Consider the following 23,948-nt stretch of genomic DNA (forward strand, 5'->3'; position numbering starts at 1 on the left):
GAATCAATAAAGAAATCAAAGTTTTACTGTGCTCAGAAGACAACAGGCAAAAATTGGTGCCTGTGTGGGGAAGAGGAACAGTTGGAACATTTGGAAGCCTGCTGTAAGAGTTTCCATTTTACAGAATCTGGAACAATTCCACAGTGGGTTTAGAGCAGTACGTTTGCCCCCAGAGGGCAATTTCTGCCATACCACAGCTGCTTAGCATGACCCACTTGGCAATTTAGAGAGCTCTGAGTTTAATCCCACTTACCCAGTTCATGGTTTATGTTTCCAGGCCCAACAGGAAGAATCATCTACGTACCGTAGAGAGCCGTTTTGTGCAGCTGCAGCAAGAATGAAAGCTACATTAAAGTGGGACATGATAACATACACAGTACTGTAATTTCTTATCTATGTTTGCTTTATACAGAATTATTTAAGGAAGGTCAGTATAATCAAAACAGTTACGTACTAAAGGTTGGAAAAGTTCTGTATCAATTCCACTTCGTAATTCTCTTGTACTGCAGTTTTACTCAGCTTACAGATACAGTCTGTACCAGGACCAAAGGGTCCTAGTTCAGTTCTTTACACCCCTAACAAAATATGTATTTTAGATGTAAATGATGAAAAACATGCAACAAGTATGGTTTAATAATTTGGGTAGTGTTTATTACCAGCTTGCTAACTCCTTAAATATATGGTTCTATCAAAACTGATGACTTGTTTAGCCTTAACAAAATAAAATATTTTTGTGCAAAAATATATCTAATATCCATGTAAGTATTTAGCTCATTAAAATACTTACCAATAAGCAAAAGCAGCAATAAATGCGAGGTCTCAACATGGTTCCATACCGTGAGACAGGAGTGGTGAGAGTGAAACTTTATTAGGTGTAATAGCAGTACATGTAATTAAATTGCACAAGGGTAAGGTGATAAATTTGTATACACAAAGAAACTCCCCCAGAACAAACAGATGAACTGAAAATTGTTTTATTCAGTGATAGTGTACTGTGTGAATATAGAGTACTTTGCATACATTTCCATTTTCCTTTGCAGACAGCACTTAAAGATCCCTTCCATTTTACAAACCACCACTGAATTAAAATGAAACGATAGACATGTCTGTGAAAATGTACTGTAGAAATTACAATAGTAACACCTCAGCCATTTTTCTCTTTTACTGAACTGACCAAACAAATGTTGGCAGCATCCCAAAGCAGAAAGATGACTTAGTAGGATTATTATATTGAAATGCAGCTTTCTACACAGGAGAAAGACTATTCTGCAAGTGGGATGAAGTTTGGAGGCTGTGAATTGATCCGTGCAGATTATCTTCTTCCTTTGTTGCTAAAATGACAACAGATTAGATTTTAAAAGGGTTTTGCAACCACAGAGGTTCAAAATACCCTTTACTGAATTTAAATTGGCATTTAAAGTAAGAACATAGTGGTAAAACTGGAGACAGAAATTCAGGTAAAATTACTGCACTCAACAGTTTTACCTTTACCTGACCAAGTAAATCTGTCACACTACGTGAAACAAAAATATACGGAACTCCTCCAGTCAAGATCTAGATCAGTGCGTTTTGGCCTTGGCTACATGCTGTCTTGTACAGATGACTCCACGGAAGAGAGGCATTCATCAGGTCCTGGACTGCAGAGGAAGCCGAAGGGCCAAGTCTGTGAAGTGACTCATTTCAGGTTGGCTGCTTTGCCTCTTGATATATTCTAGCGTTTTCACCTGGGTATGAAAAGAAAGACACTGAGATTTTTAGTGTCTCTGCCTTTTTTCATTTCATAGATCGTCATTTAATCTATGTGAAGGTGTTTTAATAGACAGTCATGATTTTCCCTAAATTTCACTGGCTACATGAGCACTTGCATTTCTTACTCCAGAGCTCGTTATCATGTATATCTGTCTTAAAGGCTTTAGAATGCCCACTTTCCAAATTTACACCATACAGTTCTTCCACTAAATAAAAATGCTGTATTCAAAGAAAAGTTATAGCACCCAACATTCGCAAAATAAGGTGGGGGTTTTTAAGCTCATTTAATTTTTTTAGGTTGCTTTGGTTTTTGTTTTTGTTTTTTTTAAGAGATTCTTCTTCTAAAGAGATTAGGTTTATTCAGATCAAGAAAACGTTACTTTTTCCCAAATGAGGAGCTGAAAAAGATGTTAAGAACTAAAATTTCTCTGCATTATCTGTTTTCCTTACCATAGTCTTGGTGTCGGCAAAGCCATGTTTCTGAGCAAGATTCCAGAGATTGACTGAAAGCTGGTTTAGTTTGTTGTTTCGTAGATCCCCATGAGCTAGAATAGTGTTAAAGAAATAGAGTGCCAACTGGCTCTGTCGCTTTAGGGTCTATAATGGAAAAAAAAAATCCTACATTTATCATATAGTCATCCCAAAATAGCCAGCATAACCTCGCTGGGTTCTCTGAACTCTCAGAAGTACAAGAGGAAGGTAATAATTTCACAATACACAGTGATAATTACAGACACAAGAATATGGGCATAGTTTTCACGTTCCATTAAAAATCCAACAACTGGTGATAGACATGAATCAACCCAAGTTGTTGTAGATAAAATAATGACATGACTTCTACATCTGATACCACTATGGCACAGCAGAGTATGTAGCTCTGACACATTTTTAACTCAAGGCTCCCTACAGTTGCATAGAAATCACCCTCTCACCAATCAACCTTGCACTTACATCACCATAGCGATGTATTTTTTTAGAGATCACTATCATCAATGTAGATAAATGCAACTTCAGGCTTTTTTGAGCAATCTAATCTACTTTTATTTAACCAAAGATGTTTTTTCCCCTTCTATTCTTTCACTGAAACTTTGGTGATAGTAACATATTTGCACCATATTTGCAGTTACTTTCCCTAAAATTGCTGAGGAGGGACTTTAGGGTGGACCCCTGCTTCATGGTGATCTACCATGGAAAAGCACCATGCCCTTTAGTCTCTGTGGAGGAGTTCTGGGGCACAGACAAGTCTGCCCTGAGTTTGCAGAGTGCTACCACCCTGATTTGGGGTGAGTGGAAAACAGGAGTAATTAGAATGCTGTTGCAGATTCTTCCTATTTCTACAGAGTAAGTTTTAAAAGGCTAAAAGGATGAATTACTGGACACGTCCAAGATGTAGTATTTGTTGATACTCCTTTGCTGCAGCTGTCCTTGTTTTTTTCTCAAGAAAGACCACTGATAAAAGCATAGCGCCATCTTCCACAGAAACCACAGCAGCAGAGTAGTAGTTAAAACTGTCAGCTCAGCGCCTTGATTAATTAAATTAATACTTTACTTCAGCCCTCTCAGTTCAATATGTGCTAGGGTAGCTAACATACAGCGTTCAGATATGAAGTTACAGGAAGAATGAGGCAGAGATTGGGGTAAGAGGAGTGCAGTCTCTGACTTGTGCGCTCCTGACATGATACCAATGCAGCCATGCAGCCTCTGCCCTTTCTCTAAGGCACCAACAGTAAATTAATTTCCATTCTCACTGCCAGCCGAAGATAAATCAGACGTTATTAATCAAAGAAATGGCACACAGTGAGCTATCAGTCCTCCAGATAAAAATGGAAAAGGGAAAACCATGCCCTTAAAGAACTGGCTATCTAGAGAAGAGGACACAGCATGCCCCAAACTGGAAGCATCAGACTGCTACTGTGAAATACTCTGTAGATTTGTACATACAGAAAAAATCTGACTCATCAGAAACCATGCACCCACACACAGACATGCATACATATGCAATGTCCAGAGCTGCTCAAGGCCCCAGGAGAAGTTCCCTAAGCACTAAATTAATTACATGAAACTACCAAGAAGGCAGCTTTTCTTGTAACAGTTACCTACATTAGCAATTTCCATCCCAATAGCTCCAAAACCTGTTTATAGGCTAAAACTACAACCACCATTTGGGAGCACTGAACTGTACTCCCTACCAGATAGAGAAATACAATTGATCAGTCTAGTCCAGTAGCAGTAACACAAAAAGCAGAAGCACCACTCAAAAAGACAGTAAAAAGGGAAGTAGTTATGCTTAAATATTACTGTAGTATTTCTCCTGTAGAACTAACATCCTTCAGGGGAAAACAGACACAGAGCACAGCCACCTAGTCAATGTTTTGCCACATTATTCACAAGGCATCCTGCCATATCACCATATATCCTGGATTAGCAAAGTAAACTGTATTACCTAGACATTTTTTTTCCATTGACCATCTAATGCCTGTGCAACTGCTGAACACAAACTTCGAAGAGGTTCCTGGGAATTGCTTGGAGGTTTCCTCACCAGAAGTGGGACAGTTATTGGGTAGAATGCAAAAGCAGCAGTATGCCAGTCTGAATATCAACTAGCAAGGTTTTCCAGGGAGTATCAATGCAAATGCAAAATCCATTCTTTAAAATAAGGATGACATTTTGACTAGTTTGAAACATATGTACTTCAAAAAGGATCTGGAAACACATTAAAAAGCCAGAAGAATGAGATGCCCACTAACTCTCATTGTATTGGGGTAAGTACAGCAGACAGGATTTTGGCACCTAGTCATCAGTTACACAATGCAAAATGAAAAGAGAGGCAGGCTCAGGTATGCAGTAAATTCCACCACGTCTGAAAACGAACAAGAAAAGGCAGACACAGCTTCACATGATGAAGAACAGGAAGAATGTTTGTGTAACATGGCATTGACCTCCAACCCAAGGGAGCTACCGATGCCAGCGTGCTGCCAAGCCTGCTGACATAACTGAGATTGAATTGTGGGTGGCTCTCCAACTCATGGGATGCATTTGCAGGCAGCAAGGAGAAAGCAGCAGCTCAGCTATTTGGCAACAACACACATCATGGGACTAGCAATTCCCACACCAAAAAGAATTGCCAGCCTTCTAGGCAGCGCGTTTTCCATCATCTTTGGAATAATGCTGATGACAATGAAAGAAAGAACTACATCATCCCAGAATGTGACCCCCTTGTGTCCTAGCCCCTCCACCAAAGTGCAGAGCAATGTCCAAATTTCGTACAGTTTAACAGAAAAAATAGGATCTTTCATACAAGGGATCATGTAACATTGTATTTTGCAAAATTCTGGCTAGCATTTCAAATATTCATTCCTGGTTTTCAGTGACTTTTTCCAGGCATCTATGTTATAAGGGTACCTTGAGCCTTCTGTTAGAAAAGCATCTGTGCATTTAATATGTTGCTCCTCTGAAAGCGGGTCTAGCCTGCTGCTGCTCCCATGTACAGCTTTAAAATAACTGGCTCTGATACTTCTTAACAGTTCATCTGTGGCAGCACAGAGCTCAGCATGGCCTGTAAGGATCCTCCAAGGTACTAAATATATCAGTCTAGGCTGAGTCTCCATGCTGATATAGCATCTGTTTGCTAGTATTACCTGAACTACCTAGCCTGAAATTAATTCCAGCATTACTGTGATGCTGGTGGCTAAATCCTTGTGATCCAAATCTAGATATTCCTAAAGAAAGCCATGACAGGCAGCCTTGTCTTTCCTTACAAGCCTTCATGTGAAGCCCTTTGGGAACCTTTTAACATCTGTTAATGCACTGGGAAAGATCACAAGCTGCATGGGGCAGACCAAGTGCTCAAATCTCTCATTACACAACTGTCCTAACATGGGATAAATGAAGCACCTAGCATCAACTGCAGCTGATACACATTCATTTATAATAAAAGGAAATAATGATTTGAGAATAGAAAACACCAAGAACCAAGCTGCAGCTGAGAGCTCATATACCACCCAAGATGACAAGTATCTCTCATTTCATTACGCCTTTAGAACACTGAGATAGTCAGAAGAGAAAGTGCTTTCTTTTGGATACAATCCTTGAAAGAGCAGTCCAGAAACTCCCTCTAAAGCACTCAGAGTCTCAGTGATAGCTTCTGCTGGCTCAGGGTGCAGTAACACACCTCTAGTTAAGACAGGCTGAAACATTTCACTCCTGACTCGATAGTGGCATCATGTTAGGTTCATCTCTATTTCAAAGTCCATAATGTATTTTTAAAGTTTTCAATACTCATAGTGCTGCTTACGTAAGTTTGATTTCCCTCTAAAATTAAGACAACAAAGATGTACTCCATGTGGAACTTGTGGTTCATGGAGGACCAGACCATACTTTCCAAAGCCATACTCAGTAATCCTGCTGTAGACCACTAGCAGAATCCCAATTTATTTATTTTGGTTTCCATCATTTACCAAGTATTTTACAAACATGCAGAAACAATGTTCCCAATTAAAATATTTCTAGTCTTTAAACTCCACCAGCATGCCAGAGACAATGGTGTAATAAAAGGATTAATCTGGGAGTTAGGACTCTCCAACTCTGAGACAAAGCAGTGGAGTTGATATGCACTCACCAGCCACAGTTCCTTATTGCAGTGCGCCCATCCTCTTGCTGAGCCATCAGCAGGCAAGCTGCAAGTGTGCCAAAACAGGCACCTCCACCACCTGCAGTGTCTTCTGAAAACTGCAGCAGGTAAATTCTCTTGCTTTCCTCCCAAAGAGGAACATAATGTTTAACCACCTTCAGAAAATCTTGGCCAAGGACACAAAATTCTTCAAGATGAATTACCTCTTCTCAATTTAAAACATACCCACGCACAGAGAACTATGTCAAACTCTGCTTCTAGTTCAGTATTCAAACACATGTGAGATCAACTTAAATTTTTATAAGTTTATATAGATTTAAAAATTAGATGTGTTGAAAGAAGCTTCAAAAGCGTACCCAGGAATTGCTTTCTACTGCTCCATTTTTGATACTTATTATTAAAAGTCCAGTATCTATCATATGGTACATGGGAAGACTACCATCCTAACATGGCACTGCCAGGGACACAACAACATGCTCCTAATGTTTTGGATCAAAAGTTGTGTTTGAATAAAACATACTTCATCTGGACATTTATCACTGAGTAGCAAGAGGCAAGGCATTTACATTTCTAAGAAACCTGGAGCATAAGATTAGTCTTCCACCCACACAAAGGCAGAGAGGATTCACTGATATACGCTCTCATGACCAGAAACAGCTTGAACTTTACAGAACTGTCCAGAACTGAAAATTTCCATTCCAACATTGTCATATAAATGAAGCATTCTCTAATATTGCAAAAAGACCATGCTGTGTCAACGTAAGATGTATTGTTCTCTTCCAAATTGCCATTTTGGTGAAAGCAATTCATTGTAAGAAAAAATTGTTTTCCTTTATAGCTTTTAATGGAAATGAACCAATAAAAACGCAGAATGATCACAGGCTTGTTCATTTAAATGAGAAGCCAAGAAGAAGAAGAATATAAGGTCACCAACGCTGAAGCAATCCAAATACCACAGTGATTTTATGATCAGTTCTACTTTAGCACAAATGGCGGTCTCTGACGATATTCTCATTGTCTCTATTTCCTCAGCAACAATAGCTTCCTCAAAAAACTATTCATTCTTACAAAACAATTTTTATCTAAATTTCTCAAGAACTTTTACTCAACAAAAAATAAATGCTCCCTCTTTGTAAATAAGGATGAGCATAGGAGTAAATTCAAGGCTGCAGAGGCAAAGGCAGGGCAAGGACCTATATCCACACTGCTTAGCTGTAAATCCAGTTTGCTATGCAACAACTGCTTCCGTGAAATAATGCAGGATCTCATTACTCGAAGTATTAAGCTTGAAAGCAAGGAAAAAACAAAACAAAACAAACAAAAAAAAAAACCCAAACCACGCCTTTCAAACAGATTTCAAGCCCTACAAACATTCCCACTCACACACTCCCTACAGGAATCAGATGCAACAAATCCTTAATATTCAACCCACAGTCTGAAAAACCGTTAAAAATCCCCTTCCAGTACACACCTGGACATTCTTAGCTGTGCAAGAATGGTTGTTTTCTGCTGTTACTGTTCTGAAAAAGAACTGCTGTTCACTGTAGTGATGTGTACAATGATGTAGAGGCATTTGAGCAAAGGATTTATTCATCTTGCATCTCTACAATTGCTCAAGGAAGGATAAACAGAATAGCAAAAGCCGATAAAAGGCTAAACTTAGCACAGTGTCCTCCAACTACGTAGCACTTAACACATTCTGTATCGGCAAACACTACAGGCTGCTGTGCGAGCAGGCTATCTAACAAATTCTGTCAAATTACTCATCCCCTGCCCTCCCTGTTCAGTCTACAAGCCACAAGATTTCTAACAGTATACAGCAGTTTAGTGAGGGGTGATCAGGAAGTTGTGGAGGGGTTCAATCTCAGAAACCGGTACATTAGTGAGAACAGTAAGTTCTCCCTATTTCAGTAATACTGAAAACATTAGTCATCTGCCTTTTACATACAATTCATGAAACTATATTTGATTCCTCAGAGCCTCTGAACTCCAATCAAGAAATCCAATAAGCTGCCTAGAGTTTTCTTAATTTTACATTGAATAAATATAACCCTGTACTAAAACCAGGGTAAAGCCAAAAAACCTTTTCCCTCCCTCTTCACCTCTCTCCTGACTTCATCCTATTGTCTGGGATCCAAAACTTTTACCAATTACAGGTGGTTTCCATTGTATTTTACCCAGTAACAGAGTAACTGTGAATTCTCACTTTGCCCATTACAGAATTGGATATTTCAGGCTACTGTAAACTTAGCTGGCAAGAAAGTAATGGTTTATTTACATAGAGAGAAAGTTGACAGCCAGGAAGAAGCAAGAGGAAGGCTGGACACGGAGCAGATTTTAGGCCTAACTGTACTGCAATCAGAGTGACTGTGGTACTGTCTCCAATTCTCTTAGGCCAATAATTGCAATACCAGCATCGCAGAGCTCATTATAGTCAGAAAGACTCTCAGAAAAAAAAAAAAGTTATCCCACACCGAGCACCATATTTCCACAACCAGACTACACCAGGACTCAAGCCAGTTCATTTAAAGCTAACTCTAACCTCACTGTGCTGCTCTGCAATCATTCTTCTGTACTGCAGCAAAATCATATCCTTTGGTGCACTGCCACAATCGATACCACAGAGTACAGAGTAGCCTCTACTGCTTGTCAGTTCTATCAGACTATCCACATATGGCATACAGCTAAGCAGGTAACTTTACCCTGCATCTCAAAAACCTATTATAATTGCCACATGATCTCTTTCACATCATTAGGTCTCTCCACCACAAGCCTGCCTATGTGACTGACTCACTTTTTAAACAAGCAAAATTACCTAATTTCCTCTTGTTGTAAGGCTCCTAGAGCTTTCTAAGAGACCGATGCCTGGTCAAGAAGGTGGTCCATTTATTCAACTCCAAAATAATTTTGGTTTTGTATTGAATCAAACTGAGTAAGAACATACCTCTTCTTTTCCCAGGGTTTTCAGATGATCCAGGATCTGTGCTATCACTGTTTCACACAGTTTATTAATTTCAGCCAGGAACTTGGAGTCTCCACCATATAGGGTATCATTGGAATCAACTGCAGAGATGAATTCAAGCTCAGGTCTGGCTAAAGAGCTATGCATTTGTTTGCTATTGAAAACACCAGCTATTTATAGACCACCAGATTTGAAAGTTATAAAATGACCCTCCTCCATGAAACACAAACAGAACAATCTTGTTTAAGTGCCTACCATGTACTCTTGGTTTTAGGGACAAAACACTGAAAAGATCCTTCTAGCTTAAAGCCAGTCCTGTATTCCTGGATGCAACCAGGTTCAAAAGTATCTGCTAGACTCAAATGCAAAGCAACACATAGTGTCAATTTTCTCTTTTTCCACAGACAGACTCCCTGCTCCCATCAGTTTAGAAGAGTATGGCCATCATCTTCAAAGGCAGCAAGACTGGGCCAAACAGTTTATGTTTTACTTAGTGAAAACAACAAGATTTTCCAAGGAAACTGCATTTTATGTATTTTTTTTTTTTCCTAAAATAAAACCTTGATTACCTCAAAGTCATGGAGAGAAATTCAGAAAGTGTATTTTCAGTTTTGGAGGCAGGGAGTTTTTGAATGTTTTAGAGCTTACATAATCGTGATTTTAAACATGTGTTTTAGCCTCATTTATCATGTTTTACTAAGAAGTTACAAGAAATTTGTAAGTTTAAGTGTATTCTGGGTAAATCAGAGGACACATAAGATAAAAGATGATCCCCTGTTTCCAAGTAAACTTAATTTTAAGAACCTGAAGTACATGGTCCACCTAGGAAAAAACCCATCATCTAACTAGAGAGGAAAAATTATTAATTTATATTTCTATGCTTCTCTCCATTTAAATGAATTCATTTAAATATCTCACTTTGGGATTATGCAGCTACTTTGGTCATTTTTAAAAAAAAAAAAAAAAAGAGTGAAAGGAAAAATCAGCTAAACCACGATTCCTTACAGATTTTGAACAGCAAATTTACTATAGAGTAGTTGTTCAATTGACAATGGTTTTCTGTGCTGCTAACTGCAAGTGATATTTTGTTATGGTTGGTAGCTGACAGACTGTTCACCAGAAGAACTGCAGAATATATTCCAGCCTACCTCTTTGTGAAAGCCCTATCCAAAGAAAAAAAAAACTAGCTTGGCTTCTCAGACTAACTAATCTTGCCAGTATTTTTAAAAATATTTGATTAATACTCTACCTTAATTTAGTAACCTCTTTATGATCAGTAGGCAAACACTCAAATTTTAGAGCGTATCAAAATATTATTACAAAAACACTACAGCCATTTTATAAATTGCAAAATCTTAAGATTTTTTTTTCTAGCTATTCTGAAGATTTTTGTAAGTTACCACTACGATTTCTAAAACTGAAAGCCTGCCTTCAAAGCAGCAAATACATCATCTAAATAATGAAGACTAGGCATTACATTCTGAAAATTGGAGTTGTTCATAAATATGAATGAAACACCAACGGTAAGTATAAATCAAGCTGACACATTAGACTAAAAGAAAACTCTCCATACACATAAAGTTCTAATATTCACTTGAAAAGTTCACAGTTCTAAGTGGTTACACCAACACCACCAGGAACAAAGTAAACGACTCTGCACAGATTCACTGTATATGTTTGGGAGCCACCTTCTGTGATTACTTTAAGTTACAATACCTGGACCTGCACAGGAAAATAATCCACTCTGTAAGATTGACTACCACTGATCTTCATTAACTAGATACAGTGATAACACAATACTACAAATTGTGTGGTGGAATGGAAGGATCCAGAGCCACCCTTACATATTACCTTTATCTAGATGGTAGATATATGCTTCTTGAGTCATTGCAGACAGCAGATGCAGAACATTACTATAAATCCTGATTTTGTCATCACTGTTATCCTCCCAAGTATAATCCTGGATCACATTTAGTAATCCTCGCACAAGAAACAACACTCCTTGTTCTGGATGGTCCTACAGAAAAGATAAAAGGTAAGTCAAAACCAAAACCACAACCACCTCAAAATAAAAATGGGATTATTTGCAGTCATTCAGGGGTTTAAAGTCACAATATTAGCAAAAAGTACAATATAATTAAAGCTGACAACTACTTTTCTTAAATTTACTTCCTGTAAAATCCTTTCAGAAATGTGTTCCAGTTTCCTTCTAAAACGCCCACTTGACCAATAATCATAAACTTGATCGAGGCAGCCTCTGCAGACAAATTTTGAAATGCTTTGTTTTCTAGTCACAGGGGGAATAGTACAAAATTAATTGTCAGCTTCTTAACAGCTAAGCCTCTAAAATTAAACACACTGGGTACATTTTTGTATTAAATTAATGTCTGTATGCTATAGAAACAAGTATATTACTCATATAATTATGAGCTTCAGAAGAACACCTACACTAGGAAGTCAAAGTTACAGATAATCAACAATCTTTTAATATGAAAGGAATATAAAGGCATCTGCTTTACATAAGCTATGAGTTTTTGCAAGCAGTTTTAATGCTGCATCCAGCTTATTTCAAGCTGGCAGTTGGTGAAATGATACCAAAATACGTAGGACAAATCACAGACCACTGGGGACATTTCCTCCTGATCATTTATCCTGTAAAGTAAATAGAAGAAAAAATTATGGAAGCTAATTTCTGAATCCTGGTATCTCACTGAAAGTTGTTCTTCATTACTGAATCTGAGAGGTTGGATATCCCTCCTTCCATCATATGTTAATGATATGAGTAATTTCCCTGAGCAGTATGCAGTTCTGACATGGCCTTCCTTCAAAGGCTCGCTTCTGCAGTCGGGGGACAGCAGTGACACATCACAGTGGCAACCGGCCTTTCGCTTCTAACAACACAGCACCTCCACGATGCTGACCATGCATGGCTTGGGAGAGCCCTTCCATTGGAAAAAGGAAAATCCACTGCTCTGATTATGAGGATTTGGACAGCACTATGCTGTGTGCTGCTTTATCAAACATGTAGTCAAAGAAAAAGGGAAGGAGGAAATTGTAAGGAGTGTTTCAGTGAGGAGGAACAACCGAACAACCTACTCTCTCCAAGAACAAATGAATAAACCTGAAACATTTTTTTTTAAAAAAACATGCCATGATACTAAGCCAACCCTTGCTGGGAAAGAAGAATCTTCTCAGAGCTGTTAACAGAGGGAGGTAAAAATCTTCAAGCATTAGGTTTACACTGCAGTGAAATCTTGAGAGTCAGAGGCCTGTCTTCTCTAAGGTCAACAAAATACCTTGGCTATGTAAGTTTTATCTCAGGTCTTCCAGATTAATTTACAGTTTTTCTTCATCTTTTAGCTATAGCTGAAAATCTAGGAAGGAAAATTACATATATACTGCTAAACTTGACATTTGTTTAAAAACTGGAAGAGTGTAGAATGGCAGAATTTTGTGAAATATTCATCAGAAAAGGACAGTTATGCCAAAACACATCTTCTAATTATTGTTTTCACTCAAAAGATTAGGCAACCTGTAACAAAGTAACTGAAACTAATAGAAACTAGAGGTCTATATTTTTCCCCTCCTCATGTATTAGCTAAAATACCACTCTTCTGCAATGATCTATTAGAACAGTGAATGATGTTTACACAATTAAATGATGGCAAGACTTCACTCTAGCCCAAATCCAGTTAAGTGCAAGGTGTGACTGAGATAGGCAGTGCTGTACGTCTACCTCCAAACAATTGTTTGGCCTCCCCATTTTGCATTGGGGTGAGTGATTTTGCAGCCAATGAGCAAATCAGTTCAGCTTGCTTGTGGAAAACTAACCACTGCATCTCCCACTACCGAAAGCCCAGTCTACTCTAAATTTTTAAACGGGAAAGTCAATAGCCTATATGCTATTCATACACACACAACTTACCGGAACAACTAATAATGTGGAAAAAAAATTACAAAGGAATTCCAGGAGGAAGGCATCAGAAGGTCGCATCTTTCCATCTACACTGATCATTTTTGGCACTTCAGGAACAAGGCTCACTGCAGCTTTGAAAAAAGCATCAGCTACAAAATAAAAGGATAGTTGTATTATCACTCCAACTGTGATGGCAGTCATGCCTGTGATCCAATAATTGCTTCAAGTTTGTTTCAAACAGACTACAGAAAATGAACGTATGGTTAATTGCAAAGAAAACTCAAGACTCAGCAGTCAAAATCTGTGGTAACTCAAGTGATGCTGTTTTTTCAAAAGAGGCTCCCACATCACTCAAGACTTCTGAAATTATAATTCTTCTCATTTGCTTAACAAGAGGACACAATTGTTTCAAATATATTGCATATATAATAATAACAAAAAAAAATTAGCGCACAATTCAAACTTATCTAAATAAATGCTTATGCCAGGAGAATGGGGAACCCAAAGGAGGAAAAAAGATCATGCTATCTTGTTCATTCATTCATTCATTCACAAAGGGCTGTTAAAGTTATAAGGAAGTATGGCCAACTTAATTTCTCGAAGTATTTACAGTCATTAAATTACTAATATAATACCAAAACCTGACGTATTACTAGTTACCTAGATAAAATGATTCTTTCCAAGAATCACAATACAGTAATTACAAAAACCATCCACCATTATGTCCTTGGCAAAATAGTTATTAAGAGGTTTTTCATAATTCTTTATTATGTCTCTAATCCAACAAAAAACACAAAACACTAGAACATCTGTTCCTCAGTTTAAGTAGTTAATATTCACAAATTTAAAACTACAACATTTTCCCTCTTAACCTAGAAGGCCTCCTATATATGCTAAGAGTTCACAAAAAAATTTCTGACAGCAACATTCTTTTGCACTGTCATCTATATTTCAAATACCCAAGTATCCAAACCCCACTCAAGTTTTTTAGCCACATACTTCAAAGCATCCTTCAGAATTAATACTGTATCTTTATTTTACAGGAACAGAGACTGAGGCCATGAAATCACATTTTAGCGAAGAGAAAAAGAGAATTCTTGGTGAAAGCCAAGAGCTATTACATGGCTGGGATGGAGATACCACTGACAGGTATGCATGGGCATTTCCCGGAGTGCAGCTTGCTCTGGAAAAATTCATTTGAGCACATGAGACTCCAAGTAAATTTGCTAAATATAGTACCAACTGATATCTAATTTAAGCTTATGAGGAATAACAGGGAAACATGTACTTTGGGAAAACTGTAATTCTTCTGACTCTTACTTCTTTTCAGCACACAAGTACTCAAGCCCTTCTGAACTTTTCAGTGCTTACAATACAGACCCTTCAGTCAAACATTATACTTCTTTTTATTATGACCATTTATTTTAAGGTGAAAGTATGTTTTTTATTTATTTCAAACAAGACATAGGTTTACACAGCCAGCCCAAAGGAAGGTAAGTAATCTTTCTCTGAGCTTTATCAGAGAAAGGAAAGCAGCAGCAGATGTTCATTCTAGTGCAAGTAAATGAATTACTGTCACTTCCACAGTTGTCTCAGCAGAAATAAAAAAGTGCATGCCCCACATCACCATATAATAAAAACATATGACCAGACAGATGAAAAAAATGTGTCTCAGAAAATAGTCTGCATACCAAAGTACCCATGTCTGTGCAGAGAATACTCCTGCCTTCTGAAGTTATTTCATAACAGGACAGGAATGATCTGTGCAGCCATCAGTCTCCACAATGAAAGAGAAGAGCTGCAAAGTACCTCACCTTAATTTACTGCCTGCTCTCCCAGCAATCACAGTCCTAGACATTCGCCTCTAAACTTTTGCCACAGCACAAAACCAAAACCTCTTATCTTCACTATGAACAACTGCAGTTTGATTCAATTTACTCTTCTTGACCTCCTGCCGTTGCTGCGAATGAGACCTGTGTTCTCACCTGGTTGAGCACCTTCAGAGACAGGAGCTCCTTGGTGAGACCCGAGCAGCACGCCCAGCTCCTCCGCAGGTGCTTGCTGCTGGGAATAAGGAGAGACACCTCCACACCACGGGCTGCTCACCAGGCCCTGCCCTTGCTGCAAACAAACTCCTCCGTGCTTCCATCTTTTTCTTCCCTAACCACAGCAGTCACACAGCCACTGCCTCCCTGCTGTCTCCACAAGGCTGCTGCTCTTGCCCCCCACTTTTAATTCTTCTTCCTTGCCTCGTTCCCCCTGTCCCACACAACGCAGCAAGGCAGGCCAAAAAAAACCCAACCAAACAACCAACCAAACAAAAAAAAAAAAAAAACCAAAAACCCAATAGAGCATAAAAGCAGTTAGTTGCATTTTCTATTAAAGAGATGAATATTTTACTTTTGTACACCCAGAAGTACTAGCAAAGGAGAATATGTTAATTTTGCTACAAGCTCAGCCAATTTGGGCTAATCACAAAATGGTTCTTACGCTAGAACACTGAAAGCACATTAACCCATGGTATACGTGCTTCATAAGAAGCAAAGAAAAGTGCAAAGGTTTTACTAGAGACTTTGCAGAAAATAACTGTCCTCCAAACACTACCACCCTATTCACTTGTAGAGAGAGGTGTCAGAGTATGAATCACATGCTCCGAGTTTGGAGGAAAAGTTCACTAAATAGGTTGTGACAGACATGCTATTTTCTTAATAAGTATGAAATGAGCATAGGTATTTAATTCTGAATTACACTAATTATGAGGTTATGCAATAGCACTTTCTCTACATCTTTTAAAAGTCAATTTATAAAGCTATTACTGTAGAGATGCTTCAAGAGAAAACCATACACCCACTTTTCCCGGCTTCCAAAGGTAAAAAAGAACCACTTAAAAAAGCAATGAAAACCACAGCGATGTTATGGTTTTGATTAATAAATAAATAACGATTAAAACTGCTTTTCTGGTGAAGGATGCTGTTTTGTTATCTGCCTAAAGTATGATAATGCTTCTAAAGTGAGCCACTGTTAGGTTGGATAAGGGGAAAGCAGCCTGTACGTTACAACAAATCATCATGATAAAGTCTTCCTAGACTGCTGTTAATATCTTGTGCAGTGCTCTGAACATGACATACTTCATGCTTCACTAAATTTATCCTTTCACAGCAGCTCCTTCATTTTGGTTGACCATAATCCCATAAATCTTTCCCCTGAGCATACATGCTGACCTTCAGGCTACAAAAACTAACCGTCTTGGATTTCCAAGTCAGCACTTCCAATAAAACTCTCCTACAGAAAAAGCAAGTGAAATTGGTGTTGAATATTTTGTTGTTGTCAATATTCATGATGGCACGTACACACACACTTAATTATACAGCACATAAATATATGCAACTCCATATATTGCTATATATCAATCTCTCTACAGATAAAAGTTTAGCTTACGTTGTATTTGCTGCAGCTATGATAGTCAATTAAATTGTACTAATTTAAGATTTCAGGCAGGCAAAAAAGCAAGGAGGAACAAAGCCATTAGAGATAGGAAAACAATTAAGCTCCTTAAATCCACCTTCAAAGAGCAAAAGAGAGTGAGTTTGACATACCTACATGAACTATTTTTAGTCACAGATACAATTACACAAGGTTAAGTCCACCCAAAGAATAAAACCAGGGACCGTACACAGTCTTCTTCATTCCACACCACATTCATGTCTACAATACTGTCAAACATTTTAATACTCTGAAGATTTTGCTTCAGTATCTGACAGATGTTGAAAATTTAATGAAGCCCTGTAGTCCAGTGCAAAAAATTAATGGGAAGCAAGCATGGAATTTTTTGTTGTATTTTTTTTTTCTGTTAAATAAATTAATGCATTACTGTTTTGATGACCAAGCACTGCAAACACTTGGAACTCCTTCTTCTCACATTGGTGAGGTCACTGTGAGAATTTTGCCACATTGCTGAAATGTGATTTTCCCTTGAGCTATTGAAGTCTCTGTCTTAAAATCCTCTGCACATCACTTCAGAAACTACAAAGAATTATTTGAAGTAACAAAGATGAAACAAGAAAATTAATGTGCTGCTGCTTGGTGAACTGGAATGTACTATGTTAATTCACACTACTTCATACTATGAATTAACTGCAGATAAAGAAGGTAATTATGTGGATGAAGCTTGCTAGTGCTAGTTTTAGGAACAGCTTGATTATAGATTGTTAGCAAGGCCTTAGTAGTTCAAAAGGCATATAGAGGCGTAAGTGGAAGGGAAGATTCATACAGGGAGATCACACAGTATGAGCAAGAACACTGGATACAAGATATTTTATTCTTAAGCTTTAATTAGTAAATGTAACACATCCCAAAACCGCACCTCCCCACCCCCCACCCCCCCCCAAAAAAAAAAAAAAAATCAACAAAACAACCACCACAAATTTCAGCCTGCTCTCTAAATTCCATGTAATCCCTAAAGATTGTGAGGTAGAGTATCATCAGCAGTCTTTAAAGGGAGCACCATTAGTAATACTGGAAACCTTGAAATAATAAATGCCATAGTCAAATACTGTAGTTTCTTCTAGTTATTATGAAGTGAAAAAAAATAACAAACAAGCAGACACATGGAAATACATTGTACCACATTGAAGAGTCAACATGGTTTTTGCAGAGAGAAATAATTCCTCAGAAGTCTCTCAAGTTTTCCAAAGAACCAGCAAGTTTGTGTTTAAAAGTGACCCAGCCAATGCAAACACTTAGATTTAAAAAAAATATTTAACAATATCCCCCTTACAAAAGGCTCTTAAAACAACTAAGCTGACAAAAGATAAGGAGGGAAGTCCTCCTGAGGATTCCTAACTTAATAAAGGATGTGGTAGAGGGGGAAAGGAACAGGAATAAAAAGTTTTCACAGTGGAGTGGCATGACTAAATGTTTTACAGAGAGACATGTCCCTATAATGAGCTGGGAGGTGACAATGTTTGCAGACTAGTCTGGAACGTGACTGCAAATCATCACAGATGGATCTCATGATTCTAAGCAATAAAGCAGCAGATGAAGTCTAATATTGGTAAGGCATGTGGGGAAAGAAACAGCTCTTGCTATAACTATAGCAAGAGAAGCTCTAAATAGGCTATTTATACTCATGAAAGACTTTGGAGTCTTTATAGATGGTTTCCTGAAAACTACATCCTAAACAGCTGTCAAAAAGGCAAGGCAATTATACGAATCATTAGGACTGTAACGGAAAACTGAGGTGTCATTGTATCATTTATATAGCTGTTGTGCATTTATACCTAGAATACAGTCCTGATCTTCCCATTTCCAAAAGGATAAAAAGATAAAAAAGGTGCTAAGGCATGGAATCGTTTCCTTATTAGAAAAGACCATATGACACAAATTCTTCAGGAACTTATCAACTCCATCATCTCACAGGTAGCATGAAGAAAATGAATCAAGAATTAATTTTTCACAGTATCACTAGCAGATCAGCTGCATGTACTAAAACACTCAGCTAACGTTTAAAAACCATACAGAAATAAATCCCTAAGTATTAGATTTCAAAGTAGCATGCAACTGCGGAACTCACTGTCACATGAAGTTACAAAGGCCACAAAGTAGAAGTGGATTAAAAAATTAAATTCCTAAGAACTGGACTATTTTATTAAATATTGTGGTCCATATGCACGATTGTTGAAGGATGTATTTAGACCACCTGCAGCTGAAAGCTAAGAAGCGTCATTCCACATTATTGTTTTCTCTATGTTCCCTTAGTAGATGCTACTAGACACTTTCAAAAACAGGTCATGGGCTAGACAGACTTGAAGAACTGACAAACTGATAGGAAATCCTAGTCTGAAAACCTTAGAGACAGAGATGTCATCTCTCTCAAATCTTATGGAAAAGTTACTGGCTGGGATAAAGAGAAACAAGAAAAAGCTCAGTGAATGGGAGAAGTTTCCAGCTATGAAAATCTCAGGTAACAGTACAAGTCATAATTTTGTTCAAATAAAGCAACATTTAGTATTACTAGCATGGAAAACAGTATCTCATCTGTTTCCCCCAAAGCTACTTTGCTGCCTTTAAGGAAACCAGTATTTAAAAAGATAACAGAGACAGCATATACCAGTCTCACCAGAAAAATGTCAGCCCAGCAGTCCCAAAATCTGTAATTGAGAGAACTTCTTTGGGTTCCTATTTCTCTAAATTCTTTACCTCAAATTCTCTCTATTTATATTCTATTTAAATTTTTTCAGATCTATAAAGACTTCAGGAGATTAGGAAGGAGCACTAAAAATTGTTATCTAATGCTACTGAAAAAAATAGACTAAAACATTACTAGATTATGATTAAAAATTACTTATTAGATATTCCATATCATACTTGGTCCAAATACGGCTGAAGCCTTCCACATTTGGAGAACATTCGTGGAAAAGTAACATTTTCTGAGGTAGAAAAAGAAATTCCTTTTGCAATCTACCAGTGAAACTGTGTTTCAGACACATTTGAAGAACAGAACAAATATCTAGAAGTACATTAAGCACTGTATGCTTCAGAATTAACACCTGCATTTGCTAAACAAAGTAAAGATCTGCATCAGTTGATCTGGGGGACAAAGACTCTCCATTTTTATAACACTTTATGTTTGACAATATCCCAGTGAAATTAGTCACACAGAATCAGTTGAATTACTTTATTCACCCAGCATGTTACTTGTGAAGCAAGGCAAGGATTTCACAGCCTTTAAAATAAAAATGCCGCTCAACACACATCATCAGAAAGTTGCATCATCTCTACCCACCTGCTGAATGCTGTGACCAATAATTAAAAAATCATGCTGTCTGTCCTTTGACAGGCAAAAGCAGCATTTCCACAGAGAGGAAATATGTGCAATTAAAATAATACCTATATCTCAAAAATCCAGAAGAGTGACACAACAGAACATGAGTTTAATCTCTTTTTAGTCCGAGCACTCCCTATGAAAGAAAACATGACCGATGGGAATTTATTATTCTATGTTGTCAGCATGCAGCATTCTGTGGTTCTGTTAAAAATAATGAAAAACACATCTCTGTAAAATCTAGCATCTTCATTTCTAAGGTGGGCTCTTAAAGGGCTCTTCAGAGGTACAAACTATGCATCCAGGGCAAAATCAGTCAAAACATGCTGAGTGTTATTACAGATTAATTTTATTTAAAGCATCTCTTGGGAGCTGAAGATAAAAGACACAATAGTCATGTCTAATACATGTTGAACAGCATACCTGGACAGACATCCTTCAGTGTATTAATACTGGATTTTTCATGAGCATATAAATTCATGTTTCTGACCCAATTTCATTGTATTAAAGAAAATCTATTCCAAGAAAATTTACAATTACAGTTTTCTAATACTGAAGTATTTGAGTGAGTTCAAACATGAACCACACAGTTGCTCTGATTAACAGTGTGACAAATCCCAGGCAGCCAGCCTCTGATTTTATAGAGGAAATTGTAACAACGAGGCCTAGGACTGATGGTCTATCATCACTGCCCCTTGAGACTGGGAACAAGGCAAAAAACAAACTCCTCCAGTTAGAAGCAGATTAGCTGTGGCTCTCCAGTTGTTGGTAGTTTATCAGTGCAATCCTAGATTGGCAAAATTTACTGCTAGAACCTGCACATCTTCTTTATAAAAAAGCAACATATTCAATTCCCCTTATCTATCCCAGTAGGTAATTTTACTCCTTTTTCAAGTTAGATACATGGGCAATTTAGAAAAATCTTCCTACTGCCAGCAAAATTCTATCCTGTGAAATTTAATTTTGTTATATGTTTAAGTGAAAACTCAACTCACTGAAATACCTAGACTCCCTGTAGGAACTTTAAATTTAAAAAAAATCCAAGAATTTAACTTGCTAAAAGCAAAAGCTGGAATCTTTAAACAGAAACTGCATGCACATGAATACACGTGCCCCACAACTGACTGAGCCATCAGATCAGGTACATTACCTGTCGGTTTTATTTCTCTTCCCAATTTTAAACCGATTAAGCTAATTCCAATCAGCATGAAATAAAGGTTGTATGCAAGGCACAATTTCACTTCCTAGCCTAATGCTATTGTTAATTGCACACTCTTAAAACTTCACTTCATGCTGCATTGGTTTTAGTAGATCAGTGTCTAATTGGCATCAGTTAACTCAGTTAACAGACTGGATTTAAATTTGATGTTTTGAATTAATCAGTACTACTTATATACATGAAATGCTTTCAGTTGAGATATAGACTAAACTGTGTTAAAAGTAACTTCCAATGACATGTTATCTGACTACAATACATCAGAATATGCAAAGACAGTTCTCAAGAAGTGTCTCAAGACTGGTGTCACTGTTACCCTAACTGGTTAACACATACTAAATTACTCATGCAAGTGACATGTCTCTGAATAGAAATTATGCCCAAAATAGCTTTCCTAAGGAAGCAAAAAAGTGTATAACAATAAAATCTTGGTAGATGAAGTGAGTTACTGAACACTGGAGTTCTGCACATGCTTCATTTCAACAAAAGGTGAGAAGGATCAAATGCTCCTCTCTCTAGCTTGTAGGTCTAAAATTCAGGAGACCATGGTTAATAAATACGCATTTTTTAGAGACTGAGTGCATAACAGTTTGCATATACCTCCCAACTTAAAAGATTTCAGAATGGGGATCCTATTAATTGATTAGTGAGTGTACTGTGCACACATGTCAAACAACAGCTGTGAACATTTATATAAACTCTCACACTGAAAAATCTGGACAATTGTTGGGGCCCAGGAGTCTCACTCAGAGAAGATCTGAATCACAAAAACAGTGGAAAAGCAGTTTATAAATTCAAAGATTATTAAATCACAGAGCTGGTCCCAACATGGGCAAAAAAAGACCAAATATTACAGAAAAGGCCAAATATTACAGAAAAACTGTGTTGGATTTGCTTCCAAAAACTGATGCACTGCAATACAGCAACAATATCAAAAATTGATACAAAGGATAAAGTAAACTGATCAATTAAACAAAACACCACAGGAAGAAAAAGCTAGTCCATTTTTGGTAAACACTGTTATCTACAAAGAAACTGCACAATACTAATTGCACAACAACAGACTTTGCAGATCTTTTATTTGCACAACATACTTGGACACAACAGCCAGCTTTACTTTAAATCCCTCTGCTTTGCTATATGGGCAGCATCAGATTCAAAACAAAGAAATGCAACAGTCACCCTGTACTAAAAAGTCTTAATCAGCACCCTAAGTCAGCTTGTTTGTGCAGCTGGAACTTACTGGTAAAGGCAGAGCTTGGAAAACAAGCTCTAGTGAAGAAGCACAGAGACAAAACAAAGAATTAATAGCCACAACAAAACATGTTACAAAGTAATCCAATTTATTACTCTCACAGTTCCACCAAAAGCATGTAAAGGAGAAGTATTTACTGTTGTGGAAATCAGATATTTAAAGTCAGTATCAAAATTGCAAAACAGAGTAGAATGACATAACTTGAAAAAGGAAAAGAAAAATACTGCAAACAATTAAAAGTATGAGAAGACTTTCTGTCTTCCATTTGTGATATGAGCAGGAACAAGATCTTATGAAATGGTGATACAGACTTAATGCTCATTCTGGTGCCTCAGTAGCTTAAATTTTTTTCCCCAAATCACTTTTTGTCAGAATTTCCAATTACATAAGATTGAGCTAACAGGACGGCTAAAAATTATACTCAGGACCTGGTTCAATCACCAAATCTGATCAAAAAACCCCATATTTTTTCATTTTTCATATCACCCAGTATTGCTGCATTGTTTCACTGTGATGTAGTCACATATTTTCTTAGCTAGGTGCTTATCATGCCTGTGCTTTGATAACAAGTTTCTGGTGTCATTGACCTAGGTTTTAATTCTTTTCCAGCTCACTGCAGGATTTTGTCTATCTGTGAACTACGCAGATGAACTCGTTTCTTTTTCGGCCGCCCCTATAGCCCCCTCCCCTGCCACCAAAAAACTCCACCACTCACTCAACCCAGGACATTCAGTTATAATAAAGCACATCATTTGTGATTAGAGTGCTTGCATAATTATGCAGGAGAAACACATTCCATGCTTTCCATAATTTCTAAGTAATTTAGGACAATCTTGTTTTCACTTGTCATATTAAAGCATGCAACAATGCTTGAAACAGGGCTGTATTTTAATTATATCACAAATATAATTATACTTATGATTTCAATCAAGATATTATTCGCCGTTCGAAATATTTCTAAAATAAGAGAACCTTTAAGTAGACAAATTCTTGCCTTACCTTGTGAAAGGCACTGATTTGCCAGTGCAACCTGTCCAGAGTGTAGATACAGATTAAGACGTGTGAAGATACTGCTCAGAGATGGAATTGTAATGAAGCAGAAGGCAACACAAGCCTAAATCAAATTAAAAAATGAAACTGAAGAAAACTTCTAACTCAGGGTTATAGCAATCATTACTGATTTTATACACAATTAGGAATCAAAATATGTAAATCTGTTTTGAGAAAGGCTTCCAATAAAAAGCAAGTACTAAGTGAAGTAGAAAATCAGCAACTTAAAATGTCTCATTATTATTTCAATAATTTTAACAATATTTATTATTATTATTAATTCTTGTTATTATGAGTAGATAAGCTCAAAACTTACTCTATGACTCTAGCTCAAAGGGTTCCACTCT

At 37.4% G+C, this 23,948-nt stretch overlaps 1 protein-coding gene across 5 annotated transcripts in view; it reads right to left on the reverse strand.

Moving 5' to 3' along the window:
* Window positions 1-958: 958 nt before the first annotated feature.
* VPS35L (VPS35 endosomal protein sorting factor like) overlaps window positions 959-23,948 on the reverse strand; it is a 57,287-nt gene continuing 34,297 nt past the window's right edge. For all 5 annotated transcript variants that reach the window (XM_032983709.2, XM_032983710.2, XM_042798829.1 and 2 more), the window contains 6 exons: window positions 23,551-23,665; window positions 13,267-13,406; window positions 11,193-11,358; window positions 9,324-9,442; window positions 2,200-2,346; window positions 959-1,724 (listed from right to left, as the gene is read on the reverse strand). In XM_032983709.2, the coding sequence (XP_032839600.2) occupies window positions 1,626-1,724; window positions 2,200-2,346; window positions 9,324-9,442; window positions 11,193-11,358; window positions 13,267-13,406; window positions 23,551-23,665 (786 nt within the window). In that variant the 3' untranslated portion in view covers window positions 959-1,625. The remainder of the gene's footprint in view (window positions 1,725-2,199; window positions 2,347-9,323; window positions 9,443-11,192; window positions 11,359-13,266; window positions 13,407-23,550; window positions 23,666-23,948) is intronic.

Source organism: Tyto alba, unplaced genomic scaffold (genome assembly GCF_018691265.1).
Source record: "Tyto alba isolate M040663 unplaced genomic scaffold, T.alba_DEE_v4.0 Super-Scaffold_28, whole genome shotgun sequence".
NCBI classification, from domain to species: Eukaryota; Metazoa; Chordata; class Aves; order Strigiformes; family Tytonidae; genus Tyto; species Tyto alba.